General features: G+C 40.7%; 1 protein-coding gene across 2 annotated transcripts in view; it reads left to right on the top strand.

Annotated features, from left to right (window-relative positions):
* The first annotated feature begins 10,644 nt into the window (after positions 1–10,644).
* Positions 10,645–21,072, top strand: part of SRGAP1 (SLIT-ROBO Rho GTPase activating protein 1) — a 143,446-nt gene continuing 133,018 nt past the window's right edge. Inside the window, exon 1 of one of the 2 annotated variants that reach the window (XM_048499496.1) lies at positions 10,645–11,384. In XM_048499496.1, the coding sequence (XP_048355453.1) occupies positions 11,318–11,384 (67 nt within the window). In that variant the 5' untranslated portion in view covers positions 10,645–11,317. The remainder of the gene's footprint in view (positions 11,385–21,072) is intronic. The other variant, XM_048499492.1, reaches the window with a different exon arrangement.

Raw genomic sequence — 21,072 nt, 5'->3', positions numbered from 1 at the left:
AATAGAATTTCCACAGGATTGCAGCCTGAATGTATAGAACAAAGTTGAGTAGTACTGACGATTCAGTTTCCCTATAAAACTAGAACATTTTTATAATTAGTGATGTAGAATCAAATTACTACTCAGAAAATAATCAGTGAGTGAAATAGGTGGACAGAGATTCTTTTGAGTTCTAAAAAGCATCAAAGCTGTGACTGTCTGGCAGAGCTATAACTAGCTAATTTTTGTGCACAAGGCAGGAATATACTTTCATAGCAGTTGTTTTGGTAAAATGGTACATATATAAATAACAAGAATCACAATACAACACTTATTTTAGTCATGAGATCTGCATATACTCAAATAATACATGTAAGAACTTACTATGCATATTTGAAAATACAAGATAAACCTATATGAGATTGAAAATTTTGTACTTTTTATGTTTTCAAGTGAGACAAACTCACCAATAATGGCATCAGAATTAATAATATTTGCTACCCTGTGTTCTATTGACAAGGGGGCCATGTTTGTTAATCTTTCCTGATTCATGGATACTCGAAGGGTGTTTTTAATTATTTTAAGCACCCTGAAACTTGTTTTACAAGAAATCACAGTTACCGACAAGCAGAGAAATACTGGAATAACAGTTTCTAAATCTGGATAGCATTCAGCCAGGTTATACTCATGAATGAACTGGAGAAGATCCAAACTAGTATCAGATGAAATTTCTGCAAGCAGTGCTAACACCTGATATTTGAAACTGAATTTGTGACAAAATTTCTGAGGCATTCAAATTACAGTCATATTTAAGGCTTAAATCCACTGTTTTTTTAGTTTAACATCATAATTTCATTTAAATTCCACAATATTAAGAAATATTCCAGAATTAGTCAAGCTGTAAGAAGTCTGTCCCTGGTAAAAAAAAAATTTTTTTCTTGGAAGACAATTATTTTATGGGTGTATGTTTATTTGTTCCGATTTTAATTGTTTTTTTTAGGAAAGTGAGAATCACGCTGAAGTGTGGATTCTTTTAGTTGAAATAGTTTGATTACAACCTGAATGGAGTATGTAAATAACTTTGATTAATCAGTAACCACTCGCTTATATCCTTGGATATATTTCAAATACTTATGGATTTATATGTATATTTTAACATAGATTATTGGGTTATATAGAAGTTTACTCACCAAGTAATACCTTATCTGGAGGTATACAGGCCATTTAAAGTGCCCAGAACAGAGAGCTTCTTTAAACTTCAGTGGAACATGGTTTTATTTGGTTACTATTTAAACCTAATGGTTAAATTATATGTTCTGTAGCAACTATTATATGCAACCTCTGTGTATTGAGTTAGCATCTTGTGAATTTGATATTTACAATTTGTACATCCTAATTTTTTTGCTTTTGAAAAATATAAAAGAATCAAAAGACAGGATTTCACAGAAATTCAAGCTTTATTTTCGGTATATATACAATACTTTGTTACTGAGAACCTTATTAGTGCAGAATCTCTGTTTTCACTATTATTAGTGCACCTACCCCCCCCCCCCCAATTCTAATATGGTGAACATCCAAGTGAGGCCTGGAGATCTAGAATTACAATTGATCTTCAGCAATAGTGGTCACTTTCACTGGAGAAAATGGTAGTTTTTGACAGTAGACTATGGCACTGCACTTCACTGAGGTCTTGCCCTTCCCAGGCTCCACCCTTAATTCTCCAGGAGTTTCCCAATCTGGAGCTGGCCACCCTTCTCCCCCAATCCCTGCTATAGTGACCAAAGAGAACTTAGAAACCCTAATGCTATGTCATTCTATCCTACTGAGGTCCCTCCTCTTTCCAAACCCTGCCCTCAAGCTCCACACACAAAATATCCAGGAATTTTTTGAACCAGAGTTGGCAACCCTACTGAAAGCCCTGGACTTGTAGTAAGTTCAGTAAGGCAAGAAGGCAAGCAGCAAGGACTGACACCTTCTTCCCTAGTGGACCTGCCACCTCTGCTTGATTGATTCAACTAGAAATTATAGAAGTGCACCCTAACGATAAGGAAGCTGAGGTCAATAGATGTATATTTCTTATGTATACTTGCTGGCCAAGAAAACGTGCTCCCGCCTGTATTTTTCTCTCCCATTTGAACGGGGCCACTTGGCACACTACCTGTATTGCTTAATAAACCCTGTTCAAAGGAGAGCCATAATGCTCGCCAGGTTTAATGTTATGCCTTCTGCCTTGTTACATGGCAGATTTAATAAGCAAGAAAAGGCTAAAGATTGTGCCCATGTAACGATGGCTCAATTGAATCTCTGGCCCACCAATTACTACACTGTCTCAGATTCAAGGAAATCAGATCCAAGTATGTGAATCTTACTCCTTTACATTTACCCCATCTCCCCGATTTAATTAGATTACACTACTTGTTGGACAATCTGATCCTTCTCTCTGTATGATAGTGGCAGACTTTCTCCTGGAAATTACTAAACGCCAGTAGATTTCCTTCGACCTGTATTGTATATGCTTTTTAATCTGTTTTTTATTACTGTTGTACTGTTGTCTATGCCAATAAAGGCTTGCTTCCTTAAAAATGTATACTTGCTGGTATCACAGATTGGTGTGGCTATTATTACAGGATACAAATGTTCCAAAACACTTAAATAATATTATATGAGTTAGCTTTCAAGGCTTCAATGAACAGCCTTAACTGTAAAGCAGGAGTTTTTAACAGAAAGTTCAGCAGCTTGCCAGAGTGGCTTAAGTATCCTCTAGAAGACCCTAGAAAAGATTACCAAAACATTTGCTCTAGGCTTTTAAAAACATGCTTTTGTTTCATAGGATTTGTCTCTATGTTGCTTAGCTGACAGCTTCTTTTCTGGTACTCTTACTTGTCCACATTCTATTTCCAGGACAAAACAAAACTTACCTAAGAGTGAAGTAGCCTAAGAGGGAAGTAGCTGAGGATATTTTTCGGTTTTCAAAAGCTGTAAAGAAAAACATTGATGACCCCTGCTGTATGGAAACTAAACCGGCAGAATACCGCAGTTCAGATCACAATAGAATTTCCAATATATCTAAGTTTTAATGTGCTGTGAAATTATCCCATGGCAGTAAGCTGTTTCTTAGACGTGTGAATTTTAGTAGATAAGAAAATTAAACAAGTTCAATAATTATGTGAACCATCGTATAACACATTCAAAACCCAATAAATATTATTATCTGTGATATCACAAAATAAAAATAGTCTCCTAAGTTTTAGCTCATGAAATGTGAATGCTGTTTCAAACTACAGGAAAGAATCTCAACAGGAACAACATTATTTAAAGGAATGTCTGATGGCCTCCTCATTGTCTCCTAAAACCCAGTCAGCTCAGTTTACTTTAGGGTGTGTGTGTGATTTCTGCTAACAATGATTGGGCCCTCTGTCACAAATTGTCCTAGCTCTGGGTTATGGCTGCTGGCAGATGGACTCTGATTTGTGGTTTGTAAACTAAGCCAGAAGTGGGGTCAGTGAAGAAATACCATTATCTGATGTTGGACAGCATGAGTGAAAAACAAGGTTTAACAAGCTAAGCTTCACAACAGACATGTGTGAGCTGAAGTGGATCAGCTGTAAGGAATGCAAAACACAGAAGCCTGGTTTTTAATAAAAGCATTCAGTGAAAAGATTGCCTTCCAAGAGCCTGTATCTCTAAAAATAGGCTTTCTGCAATAATCATGTACATGTCCCCAGATATTCTTTCCACCCTGTTATTTAAAACGCCTAAATTCTCCCCCTGTTACTTACCCTCTGTGATCCAGGCCCACTACAATGTGATTGCATGTGTTGTGGAAGTCAGAGCCGACTTCAGTCTGCAGCCTTGAGTTAATTGACTTCTTCCAGCATCTTGGAAGAATACATCTTGGAAGAATACACCCATGTAATAATGTACTATCCTTCGGCAGTCTCTGCAGGCTGGGGGTGGTAGTTATTTCATTTAATTCAGACAAGTTATCCTGGAATCCAAATGTAATTCAGAAGCTAAAATTTAACTCTGTTGCTTTAAAAAAGTTAGAAAAGCTGATGTTTCCAATTCATCAATGAAATACAAATAGATGCATTATCCTATGACCACATATGGAAAGAGGTCTTGCTGGTTATGCTGCTGACACACCAGTAGGTCAGATGAAAAAGCTGCAGTAGCTCTGAAGCTGACATGTAAAGGAGAGATTCCTGAAGATCAAAATACACAATATCTGTGACATAAGTCAGGTCACAAGTGCCTACTCCCACTTGTAGTCACATTTATGATCAGGAGAACTCACCTCAAGTGTCCTGTTGCTCTACTCAGTTCAGGAATGCTGCAAGGGGGAGGAAGGGTTTCAAGCATCACTCCCACTCTGTTTTCACCAATGGAAAGATTTGAAGATGATTTCCTCATTTATACATACTACTACACATCAGACAGGTAACACAAATCATGTATTTTAGCTCTCAGACACACTGTAGGAAAATGGTGACCAGCTTGTAAGATCAAGCTGTGGGTTTGTCTCCTGTTGCAGGTTGAGATGGAATAGGCCTGCTTTGACCTGTGGGCTCTACTCTACCCAGCCCTCTCCCAGGGGTTCCCAACTCCTACTGAAGGGGTTTGTCTCTTTCTGTCTCTCTCTCTTGGGTAACCACTGCAACCACCTGACCTTCGAAGGATTCTCCCATGGGGGAATGTCAGAGTCCACCAACTTCTTTTCAACTCTGAGGCTTTGCCTCTGTGTCTCCTGCTTCCTAGATACCATGGGGAAGATTTACAGCCTGATGCACTCCTGGAGCAATAGCTGCTTGCCAATTGCCAGCCTTCCCCCCTCTTGGCACCCCCTTCATAAGATAGCATGTCCAAGATGGTGGAGTTCTATGCAGTTCCTCTATCACCCTATCAATTGTTATTTATTTATTTTATTTATTTATTTTTTCAGTTTCTATACTGCCCCATCCCCGCGGGGCTCTGGGCGGTGTACAACATCGTAACTAACAAGTACAAAGTAAACAACTAAAACTGTTAAAACTATTAAAAGCAGCGATACAATAGAAAACTAAGCATAGTAAATTGATTTAGAGGATGGCGTCCGACAATTCCATTTCAAACTCTCTTTCAGGAGGGAAGAGCAGCCAATCCCCAGATGGCAAGAGGCGTAGATGTAAAGGCCGGGGGGCGGGGGGCACCACCAACGGCTGGTTCCTCCAAAGGCCCGGCGGAACAGCTCCGTCTTACGCAGGGCCTGGACAGCTGGCGGAAGAGCATTCCACCAGGCTGGGGCCAGAGCCGTAAAGGCTCTGGCCCGCGTGGAGGCCAGCCGTATCATCGAGGGGCCAGGGACCACCAGTAAGTTGGCCTCCGCTGAACGAAGAGGCCGTACAGGGACATGTGGGGTGATGCGGTCTCGGAGATACGAAGGTCCCAGGCTGCGTAAGGCCTTAAAGGTCAACACCAACACCTTGAAGATGATTCGGAACTCTACTGGGAGCCAGTGCAGCTGGTGCAACACAGGCTGGATATGATCCCAGATGGCACTGCCTGTTAGAATAGGGTAGACTCTTACTTAGGATGTTTCAGCTATCTACAGAGTCTCCATTACCTGGAATATATCCTTCAGCTCTTTGGATGAGCAAATGGTTAAAATGGCTGCCTCCTCCAGAACTCAGGCAAGAGCTCTGTCTTCTTCAATGGTTCCAGCCAGAAAAATCCTTCCTCTCTACTGCCAAGAGTTTTATCAATTCCTAATCCCCACTCCTTGACCTGATCTGTCTTGGCCAAGGAAGCTTGATGTTTCCTGGTGGCTCCAGATATCCTCTTCCCGATTTTTACCTTTTAACTGGAGCCCTTGATCACAAGCCTCAATGCTATCTAACCCTTTGCTAAAGAGCTCAAGGAAATAATGATACCATTTGGACCTCAAAATACAGGCCATATTAATCTTATTGGGGCAGAGATCACCAGAAACTTACTTCCAAAACTTCCTGGAATCATTATTTCCAATTGCCTTTATAAGTAAATTCCAACGACCATTAATAATTTCCATCCTACTAGTTTTAATTTGCAAGGCTAATTGATCTTCTAGTAAAAAGTAAACTGGGGGGTAAATTACCCAATTACATGCTCTATATGTGTTGTATAGATCCCGTAGAGACTGCTTTAATAATCTGCACTTTGCACAAAAGCCAAAATTGACTTAATCAATTTGGGGATTGGGAGCCCTCTGTATTCCCACACAAAGGGAACCCCTTATTTTTTGAACACTATTTCCATACAACAGATCCCTAAGTCTAGTCACAGTTGAGTCACCCCAAGAAACCATAGGCGTGTTCTCAAGAATATCATCATCAGTCAGATTAAGAGGGGGATCAATTTGGTTGGTAGGGACAATTGTAGTGAAAAGGGGAAAGTGGTCACTCTTATATTGAAACATAAACTGAAAGTCTTTGACCCAATCCCGGCATTTAGATGATATTAAGACATAGTCCAGTACACTACTTCACTTTCGAGTTGCAAACGTGAACTCTACAAAATCTAAGCAACCAATTAAGGATTAATAAATTAAAATGAGTGGAGAATGTAATTAATTTTTTCCCAGTCTGATTGATTAGTTGAGTACAAGAACTTCTTGGAGCATAGAGAAACTCAGGAAGCAATTCCACATCCAAACCCAGGGACACAAAGAATTCCTGTTCATTCCCACTCACCCTGGCATTGAGGTCACCCATAAGGATGATCACTACCCCAGGATGTTGTAATTTGAAACTCTTAAGATAGTTAAAAAGGCATGAACATTGTGAATGAAGGTCATCTCCAGTAGAACCGGAAGGAAGATACACATTTACTAATATCAAATTAAAAGAATTCCCCTTGATCAAGATAGCTTGGGGCAATTTATAACAAGGAGGCATCTCAATTATGCAAAGGCTTAGTCCAATGTTAATCATAATGGCCAACCCAGCTTGGTATCTTCCCATAACATTAGATTTGTGGACGTGTAAGCAGGAGAGGTACCCAGGTAGCTGAATAGGCATTGGTGACGTTTCCTGTAATAAAATAATATTGTAACCTCTTAGAAATTGGAAAAAATCTGGGTTACCAGCTTTATTCTGCCACCCCACTATGTTCCAAGATAACAATCTGAGATGAGTAAGGCAACTACCCCTACTTCCCTGATGTCAGTCAACCACATTAACTGTTCAAGGGTCCCGTTGACATCATGGAACACACAACCATTAGATAAAATTGCTGCGCCCTCATAAGTACCTCTTTTAATAATACTTGAGGAATCCATTTCCTCTAGAGCTGCAATGCTGCTAGAGTCAGGCTCAATTCTGGGACCTGGTGTTAAACAAGGAGGGTCCAGCACTACAAACTCCTCAAGCTCTTGTGCCCAGATTTTGCCCTCAAATTTCTCTGGCAAACCCTACCACAGTGCAAGTTCAAGATCAATAGTATGGGGCACAGATTTGAAAAGGTCTAGTGGCGTGTTCGATGAGGAGACCATATGGTCCTCCAATAAATTTGCCGTTGGGGGAGGTGCTGGCTGTACTGAGGAAACTCCAAATTGGGAACCATCAGCCTCATTTTATAAATCAGTAGACAATGAGGGAGCTGTAGAAAAATTCATAAGATTTCTCATATCACTGGTTTCCTTTTGATCTTCCATTTCCAGCCAAGGTTGGCCACAAGAGGGAGATGTCTTTGTGGTGCACTTCATATTGGATAGGAGGCTTCCTTTAAATGATTCCAGTCTTTCAATAATTGTTATCTGGTCCAATTCCTGCAGTTGTTTACGGAATTCTCTACCACTTGTAGTCTAAAACACCATTCTACATCCATTAGAATATCCCCTAGTTCTTCTACTCCTACGTGATGTTGATTAAGAGGCTGGGGTTGCTCAGTTCTGATATTCGTTAGCATATTATGTTCACCAAATATGTTTCTCCCAATTAATGGAACAGTATTCAGATTTTTTTAAACTCACGTGGATAAAACCCTTTTCTTGTTAGAGCTGGAGTCTGCCTTAGAAGTTGCTGTGAGATGTTTTCTGATTCAAATAAAAGCATAAGTCTTTGTGGCACATAAGAGTAATTGGTATCATCAAGTCTTTGTACAGATACTGGATCTATGTAGCTTGGGTTCTTTTTCAACAGAACACTAAGATGGTGTCTGGCCAAGCCTACAGAGCTCCAGGAAGGACAAAGATTTCAATAGTTAAATACCCTGAGGCAAACTTTGTTGCCATCAAGGATCAAACTTTGGTGTCAGTTTTCTGAGTTGTTTTAAAATCATGTTGGTGCCTTAATTCCTCTGAAGTAGATGCTACAATGCTATTCAATTTAAAATTGATGTTGGTGAGTTCCTTAATTATAACCTCCACAGTACTTGCAATAAGGTTGCAAAGGCTGAGCAAGACCTCCATTTCAGTCAACAAGGGGCCACAAATGTGGAGCTTGTATTCACATTACTCTTTAAAGTAGAAAGCAAGGGAATCATTAGGACACTTCCTCAACAGCAGTACTACAAATGACAGCTTGAAGAGGTTTGTTTAGTCTCGCCCTTTCGTTAGTCCCCTTACTGTCCTTAATTAACTGAATGGGATGACAGCTGGAGACTTCCTCATCCAAAAGAGAAAAGCGGTTTTCTACAGATAATGCAAATTCTTTCTGATAACTTTTCTGCTGTGTTGCAAGGTTCTTAGGCCCAAAAAGGTCACCAATTTTAAGTTGTTTAACATAAGGAGGATTACCTCTTCTTGGTCTCGCTGAAACTTTTTACCGCCCATTTTTAGAAAGGTTTTAATTTATTTTGATAGAATAGTAAAATAAAGCAGTTATTACTGGAGAGATAATCTTCCTTTTCTTTTCTCCAAGACAGAGAAACAAGGCAGCTGTAGCTTCTTCCCCAATTAGCTGACTGTTGAGCTAAAGCTTACAGCTTATCACAACATTTAAGAGACGTTTTTTTCAGTACCACAATCAAAGCTAACATAAACACCCAGTTCCTCATTCATTACTCTAACTTCATCATAAAACATATCAATGTTCATAAACAGCTTCATGTGGAAGGAGCCATGGGAGGGGCTCTCCAATCTGTTCCGTTTTAAGAGTCAAAACTCCCTTCATCAGATACTACTTTTTTATCTGAACGTCAACAATCACCCTGGTCTCTCAGGTGCTACTGGATGTGAACCAAGCTCTTCTAATCAGAGGATTTATTCACATATCACATTTTTATCCTTGCAAGTCCTTCAAGGCTTACATAGTTTTCCTATACCTATTTACCCCATAATCATAACAAGCCTGCGCTCTATGTAGGCTGAGGGAGAAATGAGAGGTCCCAGATGACCTTGGAAGCAGCATGACTGAGTAGCGGTTTGAAAAGTTCTAGCCACATTCATATGACTGAACACCACACTGGATCACCATCTACGTCTGAAGTTGACATCCCAGAATGTTCTTTCCTTCAGAGTCCAGTACAAAAAAATCCAGAGAAATAACAACCCCTCTTTTTGAACAAACAAAACAAAACTTTCCCAGCTGCCTCCACCATCCAACCCTGGTTTTTCTTAATGTGATGATGGATTTTCAAAACTACCAAGATTCTGGGACAATTGAAGGTTACCCTGCACCCTGCCCAGTATAGTGAAGTGTCCCTCCCCATCTATTTAGAATAAAGTCCAAATAGAGGCTAAGAGCAACCCTGGCTACTACAGCCAGCTGAAACCTGTGAATCTTTGATTGTTTATTCACTCTCCCTGAACTGCTTCCTTTGTAATCACCTTTGATACTCTGGGGGAAAATCCATCCACTTCCATTATTTGTGGAAGGTGTTCTAATTCCAAGATAAAGCTTGCTATTATTATATGCTCTATTTGCCCTTGATTTTAACAAAATTTTCTGTTTCATATTTTCATATTGCTGCAAGACAGCAATACACATCGCTTTGCTTTCGAGAAAGGTTTTACTTGGCATAAACCCCAACCTTCAGAGTTCCCTTTTACCGGCGAGAGTGGATGTGACTCTTTCACAAAGATGGGTGTGGTCACTTGGTATAGATTGCGGTCACATCCGAAAGGAACCAGCCTAAATTTCAGGTCATACAGGAAACACAATTTCAAATAAAACCCTCAATCTTAATTATTAATAGCATTTGACCCCCCCCCCCCTCCATTTTATTCCTGTCCAGTGGAGCCAGCTGGAGAAACTCGGTTTCAGCAGAAAACAATGCATTGGCTGTATATAGTGAGACGAACGTGAATCCCAAACTAAGCAGACTTCCCTCCTGCTTTCCTCTCCCCCTCCTGCCATATGTCCTGCAGCCGGCATCTGGTTTAACTTTCCACGCCGGGGTCAAGGGCTTTCTCGCACTTCGCCTCCTTTCCCTAGCAGAGCCCCGCTCGCTCACCATATGCTGGGGGGCGGGGGGCGGAGGGGAGCGGGACGCTTCGCAGCCGGCCCCGGGTGCGACTGACACCTTCCTAGAGGCACTCGCGCCTTGCAAAACCCATCCGCGATTGTAGGCCCTTCCCCAGGGCGAGTCCAGGCAAAGGACCGCAACTCACCCCGGGAGGCCCACCGGCAGCCTATCTTGCTAGTCCCTCCTGCTGCGCTGCCATTGGGCGGCGGAGGAAGCGAGGCGTCCCCCATTGGCCGCAGGAGACATCGCTCGGCGCCAGGAGAGAGGGAACTCGGGAGGCACTTGGATGCTCCCGGGCTGGCGAGTTCGTGTCTCTGCCTGCGCGCTTTCCTGAGCGGCTTTGGAGGTCGCGGGCGGACGCCGCTTTGCCACCCGCTGGGCAAAAGGGAGGCAACGGGAGGCGCTTCACCTGCCAGGCAGGCAGGCAAGCAAACAGCAGGCGGGAGAGGGAAGCGGGTGAGGCTGAGCGAAGCGAAGGGTGCGGGAACTTTGTTCCTCCGGTTGACGCGGGGCTTCGCCGGGCTGCCGGCTTGCTTCACTTTCCCCCTCCACGAGGAGGCGGACGCTGCCGGAACGCAGCCTTGCCCGGGAGCCAACAGAGGCTGGGCTGGACGGAACGCAGCCTTGCCCGATCCTCCCTTCTGCAGCAGCTTCCCTTCATCCGACGCAGGCGATACTGCGGGCGCCTGCCTTGACTCTCGCCCTGTTTTAATCCAGGAGGCGCTTGGGCTTCCAGCAGCCGTTTGCCCGCCCGTCCTTTCTCGGTGGTGGAGCCTTGGCGAGATGGTGCCGGCCCCGGGATTAGTCTGAAGCCCACCTTGGCAGGCAAAGCCGGCGCGGTGGGCAAAGTCCCAGGAAAGGTCTCTGTGTTGGACGGCAACGGACGCCGGAGTCTGTCGCCTCTCTCCTCAAGAGAATGACCACCCCAAGCAGATTCAAAAAGGACAAAGAGATTGTAGCCGAGTATGAAAGTCAAGTGAAAGGTAAAAATGGGTGGGGTGGGCGGTTCGGGAAAGCCGGTCGCCTCTTTTCTTCCTCTCTTACTCCCTCCACGCTGCCCCACTCTTGCCAAGGAGAACACTGCAAATCTCAAACTCCAGATTAATTAACCCCGGGGCGGAAGAAGTACCATCCTTCCTTGGTTTTGGGTGCGGGTGTGTGTGTGTGACACTTAGTTCTCATGTCAATCGGCAGTGATTGGAAACTGGTTTTCAGTGCCATGAAGTGTTGGGGTGGGGAGAAGTCTCTCAATATCATACAATGATAAAAAGTGTGCCATGGGCCTAAACTAAACCATGTTGGGGATGACTAGATGAGTGTTTCAAGTTCCATAAGATTTTAAAATCCATCTTTTAATCTTTTAGAATCCATCTCTTGACAGCAGTAAAAAAACAACAACAGATTCTTTCCTTATGTATATTGCCTATAGGTTACCATCCTCAGTAATTAGAGTGTCAGACTGAAGATACCTTATAAGATTGCAGATAACATTTAAAGTGTTAGATCCTGTTGTCTGGCTTCACTACATTCTGGGCTCCTGATTAGTTGATCTTATTCTTCTGACCTTGGCTGCTCCTGAATTCCAAAAAACTTTTGGAAACAATCATGACCATCTTCCTACTAATATGGATGTTTGCATGTCACAGTATGTGTTGATACATATTCTTTGCTTTCTGTGACTGGGCATGGGTCATATTCCGTGCTGTACAATCTTTCTGCTTAAAGTACATGTAATAAACTTCATATCTAAACTTGAGTAGGCCATATGAATGTCTTAAAATATGTTTGGAGTAACTTTCTTCTGCAGAGTGACTGTTTTACTTTTAGTGAACTCTATTTAGAAATTAATTTATTCTAATAATTTTTCAATTGAGCAGATTAATTGTTTGCATCTTTATGAATGTAGCTGTTGGTAGTTCTGATGATATTCATCTCCTGCTACTGTTTTGATATTTAAAATTAGCTAGCAAGTAGATTCTTTGTGAAAATATATACATAAGCATATATATGATTTGCAACTTCACTGTGGAGTCTGGAAGTCTCCTGGAGTTACAACTGATTTCCAGCCTACAGAGATCAGTTCCCCTGAAGAAAATGGTGGACTCAAGGGCAGTTTGCCCCACTGAGATCACGTCCCTGTCCAAATTGTGCTGTCCCAAGGCTTCATACACAGATCTCCAGCAATTTCCCAGCCCAAAGTTAGCAACCCATTGAACATACAAATGTTGGGAAAACATTCCAGATCTTGACCAGAGCTAAAACTTTTGTTTCAATATTCAAATATTGAACATCCATCTTTATTCCCATTTTATGGTGTTTTCCACAGACTGCTCGTACTTCCAAATGTGGGCCATTTGGGGGCAAGTACTAGTCAGGACCAACCAATCTTAACTTCTGAGATTGGATGAGATCTGGCTAGCCTGGCCCATCCACCCCTAGATGAAGACCAATAACCCAGGTACAAGACAAATACAGTCCTGAATTCCAAATTTCCCTGACTGATTACCTTTCAGTTAATTCACCTTCCAATTATTTAGTTTCTTCAGTCTTAGATTTTCCTCCAAAGAAAAATCCCTTCTCCCCCCACCCATTCTTCTATGGACCCTTCTGTTCTGATCCAGCAGCAGCCTAATCCTACACTTGTACATCTAGCCATCTTTTCTCCTGACTATATTTCTAGAAGCTGGAGATCAGCAGTGCTGAAAAACAGCTGGCCAGTCATCATACATTCTTCAGTTCAATGCTGCCCACTGTGCTGATTCCCATATAGCACACACACTCCTTGGTGGTGGCAGGAGACAGCAAATGCCTTTCTATGCCTGCTAGTTGCAGAACCTCAAACATTTCTTAATTACTTTGTATGCTGGCTTAATTTTTCTTAAAAGTACTTAAAATGTCTTAGGTTGTGATTGTCTGAAGTGTTGGGGTTACTATTAAAAGGGCACCTTGGCCGCTAAGCATATTGTTCAGGAATTTGCCTTTTGACAAAATAGTGACATTGGTAAATGTTTTGAGACGTAATGATGTTCATTCTTGCATTTGACTGTGTGGAAGGGCAAAATCCACTCGCAAATAATTGCTATTAAGTGCATTGACAGCGGATTGAAAGTGTGTTATTTAGCATGTGTGAAACATACAATATAGCAGCTTTTAATTTTTTCTTTTAAAAAAGTAAAAAATTATCAAAGGAAGGAAAGCTGGTGTGAAGATTTCCTGGCTCTAGTAATAACCACATTTTGGGAAGATACCGTCTAACTTCTGTTCTCACTTTTGTAAGATCCGTTATGCTTAGATTTTCTTGTTGATGTTCCAAACCAGTACCCCTCACACACAATAGGGAATGACCTAACTCCAGCAATTCCTTGTATAATTTGCTGACATAGCTACTGCTCAGGTACGTATTGTCATGTGGCTGTTGCTCAAGCTTGCACCAAAACCTAAAAAGAGCTCAAAAGTAGTAAAAAGCGGTAGAACAAGAATAGTTAAAGCTTAAGAAGAAAGACACATGGTATTTCTGTGCATATTTTCACAGTTGTAACAAGAAGACTCATAAATATTAGGATAGAGCTTATAAGAACAACTATGATGAAGAATAGTCATAAGATTTTTTCTTTATCTACACACTTCCTTGGATTGAACGTGAACTATAAACAGAAGGAAAGAATTTATTTAAACATGTACATCTTAAATATGTTTTGCTAAAACTTTGCATAGGCAGTGTATAATGAATGAAAATGTTCAATTCTTTGAAAGCAGTAAAAATAAGCTGGCAAAATTACCACTCTTTTTTCGATTTTGACAACAATGTAAATAGTATGATAAGATGGCATTATATTAACCAGCTATTAAGATTACTTAAAGTTCATCAAGGTCATGAAAATGACGCAAAGAAAGTAATGTGAGGTAACAATGTGCATAGATATATTACCAACCAAATTCCTAGAAAAATAAGAAGGCAATTCTAAATTACTCTACTCAGAGATGTCTCATGTTAATCAGCTGAGGCTTACTCCCAGGAAAATACTGAATCTACTCTAGGGAGTGGCAGGACGGCAGCACTAGTGTATTCGCCTTCGCCAGGGCACTTAACCTGGCAGAGGGATGATCCCATTAGCACTCTCTCTTAGCCCTCGCAGAATAGTTGAGTGAGGATAAAATAAAGGACGGGAGAACAAAGCTGCAGCTACTATGGGCCCAAATTAGGGATGAAAGTAGAGCATAAATATGTAGACCAAGCCTTGTAAGGAGGAGAGTTTAAACTATCATGTTTTAGGTCACCTGGTGCACAGCTGACCTTTTCAATAAAAGCTCATGTTAGTTGGTTAAACCAATTAATTGGTAAGAAATATAAATAAGTATTAATTGCAGTAAACTTCAACCAACAAGAGCAATTCTTTTCGTTATATATGCAGATGGGTTCCACAGAAAGCAACTGGATAGCCTATAATCTCCTCCATTATCTTGCCAACTCAGATATGAAAGGTACACAGCTTATGGTGAGAGCATATCAATATGCTTCTCTAACCAGGTGAGCATTTGAACTACTGTTTATTCTAGCACTTAGATATTGTCCCCAAGTGAATTGCTTGATTTGTAGGAGTAAAGGAAATAAAAGTGTAGTGTTCAACACAATGAACTCCTAACCCAGAAGTGATGTATGCAGAAGCAGATTAATGCAAGAAAATGTATGAACATTTTCACCTTCATTTAGTCCAAGTTGAGCTGGGTGTGTGCTTTATGAGGACACACTGTCTCATCCAGGGTTAGGTATGTATGGGTGAAACTGTCAAGGCCAAAGTGTACAAGCCAGCAGTCATATTCTAGCTTTTCATTGGAATGGACTGCAAGATTATTGCCTGAATCCAACCCATTTTAAGAAACTCTATTTGATATTGACAGTATCCTACAGTATACAGTATAATTCTGCTTATCTTGGTAAATCTGAAAATAAAGATTTTTGGCAGAGCAACATATTATATTTGACAAACATACAATATTTAGTTTCAATAAATAAAGTGACATATTTGGTATTAGTCCTTTTAAATCTAGAAAATGTTGATGTTGAGAAGATAAATATTTGGATAAGATTAGCTTTGGACATGATCTACTGACTAAAGATTAATGAAGTCTATTGGAATTTCATTTGTTTTAAGGTTTGTATCTTGTAAGCCAACATAAAGATAATCAGCAAGACAAAGGGAGGAACTACACTTTGCATATTGTTTAGGCTGTTAGGTAATTTAGTGGAACAGTTCTGATTGAGAAATGAATAAAGAAAAAAAGCTGCCTTCTACTATTTCTCTAGGTTTGCTTATCTGTGGATTAGAAGTAGTTAGTTATATTTGTCTCATTCATGTAGAGGAACCCTGTGATTATATTTCTAGGACCAATTTACATATTGCAGCTGTCATGTGGAGGTTACTTTAAACTTGCTCCATGTGGCAGCTGTTCCCACATAACAAGCTCTTTGTCTGCTACATTTCAAGGTGCAGATTTGGCAGCTTTCAGAAGTGCAGTACAGGCTTCCAAAACTGAAGTTTGCAGTAGCATGTGGAAAATTCCTCCATCTACTGATAAACTGCCTCATGTAAATAGTTTGCATTTGGTAACCACTATCATGCAAAGTTATTTAAAGCAGCTTCTCTGTGGTGGCCATAATGTACAAACTACCTCTATATTGTATTGTTGAGGGCTTCAACAATGCAACTGGTTGTGGTGGGTTTTCCGGGCTGTGTGGCCGTGGTCTGGTGGATCTTGTTTCTAACATTTCACCTGCATCTGTGGCTGGCATCTTCAGAGGTGTATCACAGAGGGAAGTCTGTTACACACTTTGTCCAGTGAGAAGGGAATGTTTCCAATTAGAAGGGAAAACTTCAACAAGAAGGAAGAGACTCTGAGAATTAACAAAACTTGGCTACCAGTAATTACAAACACCAGAATCAAAGGCCAAGGGCATGCTAGGTTCATGGACAATGGACTCCATCCAGACACAGGGTTTGCATTCACTAAGACTGTTGCTTCTGCAGGGAATGCAAATATGAATCACTCCCTGAACTGAAAAATTCCACCCACAACACAATACTATCAACCACACCTTTGCATAGCAAGTTCCACCCAAACACTTACTGATTTGTTCCCCACCCTGGGACATGGACAATATATACCCCACTAAAACATTCTCTTCTCACTGGACACAGTGTGTGACAGACTTCCCTTTGTGATATACCTCTGAAGATGCCAGCCACAGATGCAGTCAAAATGTTAGGAACCTCGGAACAGAAGTCTGCAGGCTTGCACATCCTTTCTCCTTTCAGCCATGCATCAATACATGCTGTCTTCGTTGGAATTAATTACATTTTTTGTGATTTGGCTTTGCTTTTTGATGATCTAGTATCTTAACTTGAATGCAGCAAATTATGTTTCTAAACCAGAAAAGATTCAGTTTTGATTAAGTGTGGCAAAAGAGAAAGGAGTTGGAAAGTGGTGCTCATTTTGGGACCAAAACAAATGTCTCAATGCAGCCTGGAATATATCATTTTGAGAACTCCTAGTCCAAGGGACTTCACAGGATGGGTGTTAACATACAAATTACAGAACACTGAGATGTGAATCCACACTCCACAGACTAGGCAGCTACCACCAGTCCCTTTATCTACCCAAACAGCCAGAAGCCATGGGGAAGGTTTCCAACTCCCCTGAGATTAAAATCAAGAAAGGGGAAGGGAGGGGGAGGGGGAGGGAGGGGTGGCATGCAAGGGAAGGGAGGGAGCGGCCCAGCATCTGAACCTGGCCCACTCAACCATAGCAGCTTTTAATTTTTTCTTTTAAAAAAGTAAAAAATTATCAAAGGAAGGAAAGCTGGTGTGAAGATTTCCTGGCTCTAGTAATAACCACATTTTGGGAAGATACCGTCTAACTTCTGTTCTCACTTTTGTAAGATCCGTTATGCTTAGATTTTCTTGTTGATGTTCCAAACCAGTACCCCTCACACACAATAGGGAATGACCTAACTCCAGCAATTCCTTGTATAATTTGCTGACATAGCTACTGCTCAGGTACGTATTGTCATGTGGCTGTTGCTCAAGCTTGCACCAAAACCTAAAAAGAGCTCAAAAGTAGTAAAAAGCGGTAGAACAAGAATAGTTAAAGCTTAAGAAGAAAGACACATGGTATTTCTGTGCATATTTTCACAGTTGTAACAAGAAGACTCATAAATATTAGGATAGAGCTTATAAGAACAACTATGATGAAGAATAGTCATAAGTATTTTTCTTCATCTATACAACTCCTTTGATTGAACGTGGGCTCTAAATATAAGGGAAGAATTTATTTAAACATGTACATCTTAAATATGTTTTGCTAAAACTTTGCATAGGCAGTGTATAATGAATGAAAATGTTCAATTCTTTGAAAGCAGTAAAAATAAGCTGGCAAAATTACCACTCTTTTTTGTCGATTTTGACAACAATGTAAATAGTATGATAAGATGGCATTATATTAACCAGCTATTAAGATTACTTAAAAGTTCATCAGGTCATGAAAATGACGAAAGAAAGTAATGTGAGGTAACAATGTGCATAGATATATTACCAACCAAATTCCTAGAAAAATAAGAAGGCAATTCTAAATTACTCTACTCAGAGATGTCTCATGTTAATCAGCTGAGGCTTACTCCCAGGAAAATACTGAATCTACTCTAGGGAGTGGCAGGACGGCAGCACTAGTGTATTCGCCTTCGCCAGGGCACTTAACCTGGCAGAGGGATGATCCCATTAGCACTCTCTCTTAGCCCTCGCAGAATAGTTGAGTGAGGATAAAATAAAGGACGGGAGAACAAAGCTGCAGCTACTATGGGCCCAAATTAGGGATGAAAGTAGAGCATAAATATGTAGACCAAGCCTTGTAAGGAGGAGAGTTTAAACTATCATGTTTTAGGTCACCTGGTGCACAGCTGACCTTTTCAATAAAAGCTCATGTTAGTTGGTTAAACCAATTAATTGGTAAGAAATATAAATAAGTATTAATTGCAGTAAACTTCAACCAACAAGAGCAATTCTTTTCGTTATATATGCAGATGGGTTCCACAGAAAGCAACTGGATAGCCTATAATCTCCTCCATTATCTTGCCAACTCAGATATGAAAGGTACACAGCTTATGGTGAGAGCATATCAATATGCTTCTCTAACCAGGTGAGCATTTGAACTACTGTTTATTCTAGCACTTAGATATTGTCCCCAAGTGAATTGCTTGATTTGTAGGAGTAAAGGAAATAAAAGTGTAGTGTTCAACACAATGAACTCCTAACCCAGAAGTGATGTATGCAGAAGCAGATTAATGCAAGAAAATGTATGAACATTTTCACCTTCATTTAGTCCAAGTTGAGCTGGGTGTGTGCTTTATGAGGACACACTGTCTCATCCAGGGTTAGGTATGTATGGGTGAAACTGTCAAGGCCAAAGTGTACAAGCCAGCAGTCATATTCTAGCTTTTCATTGGAATGGACTGCAAGATTATTGCCTGAATCCAACCCATTTTAAGAAACTCTATTTGATATTGACAGTATCCTACAGTATACAGTATAATTCTGCTTATCTTGGTAAATCTGAAAATAAAGATTTTTGGCAGAGCAACATATTATATTTGACAAACATACAATATTTAGTTTCAATAAATAAAGTGACATATTTGGTATTAGTCCTTTTAAATCTAGAAAATGTTGATGTTGAGAAGATAAATATTTGGATAAGATTAGCTTTGGACATGATCTACTGACTAAAGATTAATGAAGTCTATTGGAATTTCATTTGTTTTAAGGTTTGTATCTTGTAAGCCAACATAAAGATAATCAGCAAGACAAAGGGAGGAACTACACTTTGCATATTGTTTAGGCTGTTAGGTAATTTAGTGGAACAGTTCTGATTGAGAAATGAATAAAGAAAAAAAGCTGCCTTCTACTATTTCTCTAGGTTTGCTTATCTGTGGATTAGAAGTAGTTAGTTATATTTGTCTCATTCATGTGTAGAGGAACCCTGTGATTATATTTCTAGGACCAATTTACATATTGCAGCTGTCATGTGGAGGTTACTTTAAACTTGCTCCATGTGGCAGCTGTTCCCACATAACAAGCTCTTTGTCTGCTACATTTCAAGGTGCAGATTTGGCAGCTTTCAGAAGTGCAGTACAGGCTTCCAAAACTGAAGTTTGCAGTAGCATGTGGAAAATTCCTCCATCTACTGATAAACTGCCTCATGTAAATAGTTTGCATTTGGTAACCACTATCATGCAAAGTTATTTAAAGCAGCTTCTCTGTGGTGGCCATAATGTACAAACTACCTCTATATTGTATTGTTGAGGGCTTCAACAATGCAACTGGTTGTGGTGGGTTTTCCGGGCTGTGTGGCCGTGGTCTGGTGGATCTTGTTTCTAACATTTCACCTGCATCTGTGGCTGGCATCTTCAGAGGTGTATCACAGAGGGAAGTCTGTTACACACTTTGTCCAGTGAGAAGGGAATGTTTCCAATTAGAAGGGAAAACTTCAACAAGAAGGAAGAGACTCTGAGAATTAACAAAACTTGGCTACCAGTAATTACAAACACCAGAATCAAAGGCCAAGGGCATGCTAGGTTCATGGACAATGGACTCCATCCAGACACAGGGTTTGCATTCACTAAGACTGTTGCTTCTGCAGGGAATGCAAATATGAATCACTCCCTGAACTGAAAAATTCCACCCACAACACAATACTATCAACCACACCTTTGCATAGCAAGTTCCACCCAAACACCTACTGATTTGTTCAGCCCCCTGGGACATGGACAATATATACACCACTAAACATTCTCTTCTCACTGGACACAGTGTGTGACAGACTTCCCTTTGTGATATACCTCTGAAGATGCCAGCCACAGATGCAGTCAAAATGTTAGGAACCTCGGAACAGAAGTCTGCAGGCTTGCACATCCTTTCTCCTTTCAGCCATGCATCAATACATGCTGTCTTCGTTGGAATTAATTACATTTTTTGTGATTTGGCTTTGCTTTTTGATGATCTAGTATCTTAACTTGAATGCAGCAAATTATGTTTCTAAACCAGAAAAGATTCAGTTTTGATTAAGTGTGGCAAAAGAGAAAGGAGTTGGAAAGTGGTGCTCATTTTGGGACCAAAACAAATGTCTCAATGCAGCCTGGAATATATCATTTTGAGAACTCCTAGTCCAAGGGACTTCACAGGATGGGTGTTAACATACAAATTACAGAACACTGAGATGTGAATCCACACTCCACAGACTAGGCAGCTACCACCAGTCCCTTTATCTACCCAAACAGCCAGAAGCCATGGGGAAGGTTTCCAACTCCCCTGAGATTAAAATCAAGAAAGGGGAAGGGAGGGGGAGGGGGAGGGAGGGGTGGCATGCAAGGGAAGGGAGGGAGCGGCCCAGCATCTGAACCTGGCCCACTCAACCATAGTGGAGGGAGCGGGAGGAGAAATTACTTTACTTTACTCCTGAGATTAAAGTCAAGAAAGTCTGCAAGGTAGACCAAAGTGAGGTAGACCAAAGTAAGTTTCACAAGAAAACTTGTAGCCAGAACCAATGCAAACTAAGGTACTGAAAGAGATTGAAGCTTCCTGAAGACAAAACACCACAAAATTATAGTTAAAGTGATTTTTT

This window comes from Sphaerodactylus townsendi, linkage group LG06, assembly GCF_021028975.2.
Source record: "Sphaerodactylus townsendi isolate TG3544 linkage group LG06, MPM_Stown_v2.3, whole genome shotgun sequence".
Classification (NCBI taxonomy): Eukaryota; Metazoa; Chordata; class Lepidosauria; order Squamata; family Sphaerodactylidae; genus Sphaerodactylus; species Sphaerodactylus townsendi.
This window is presented reverse-complemented; position numbering and strand designations above follow the sequence as displayed.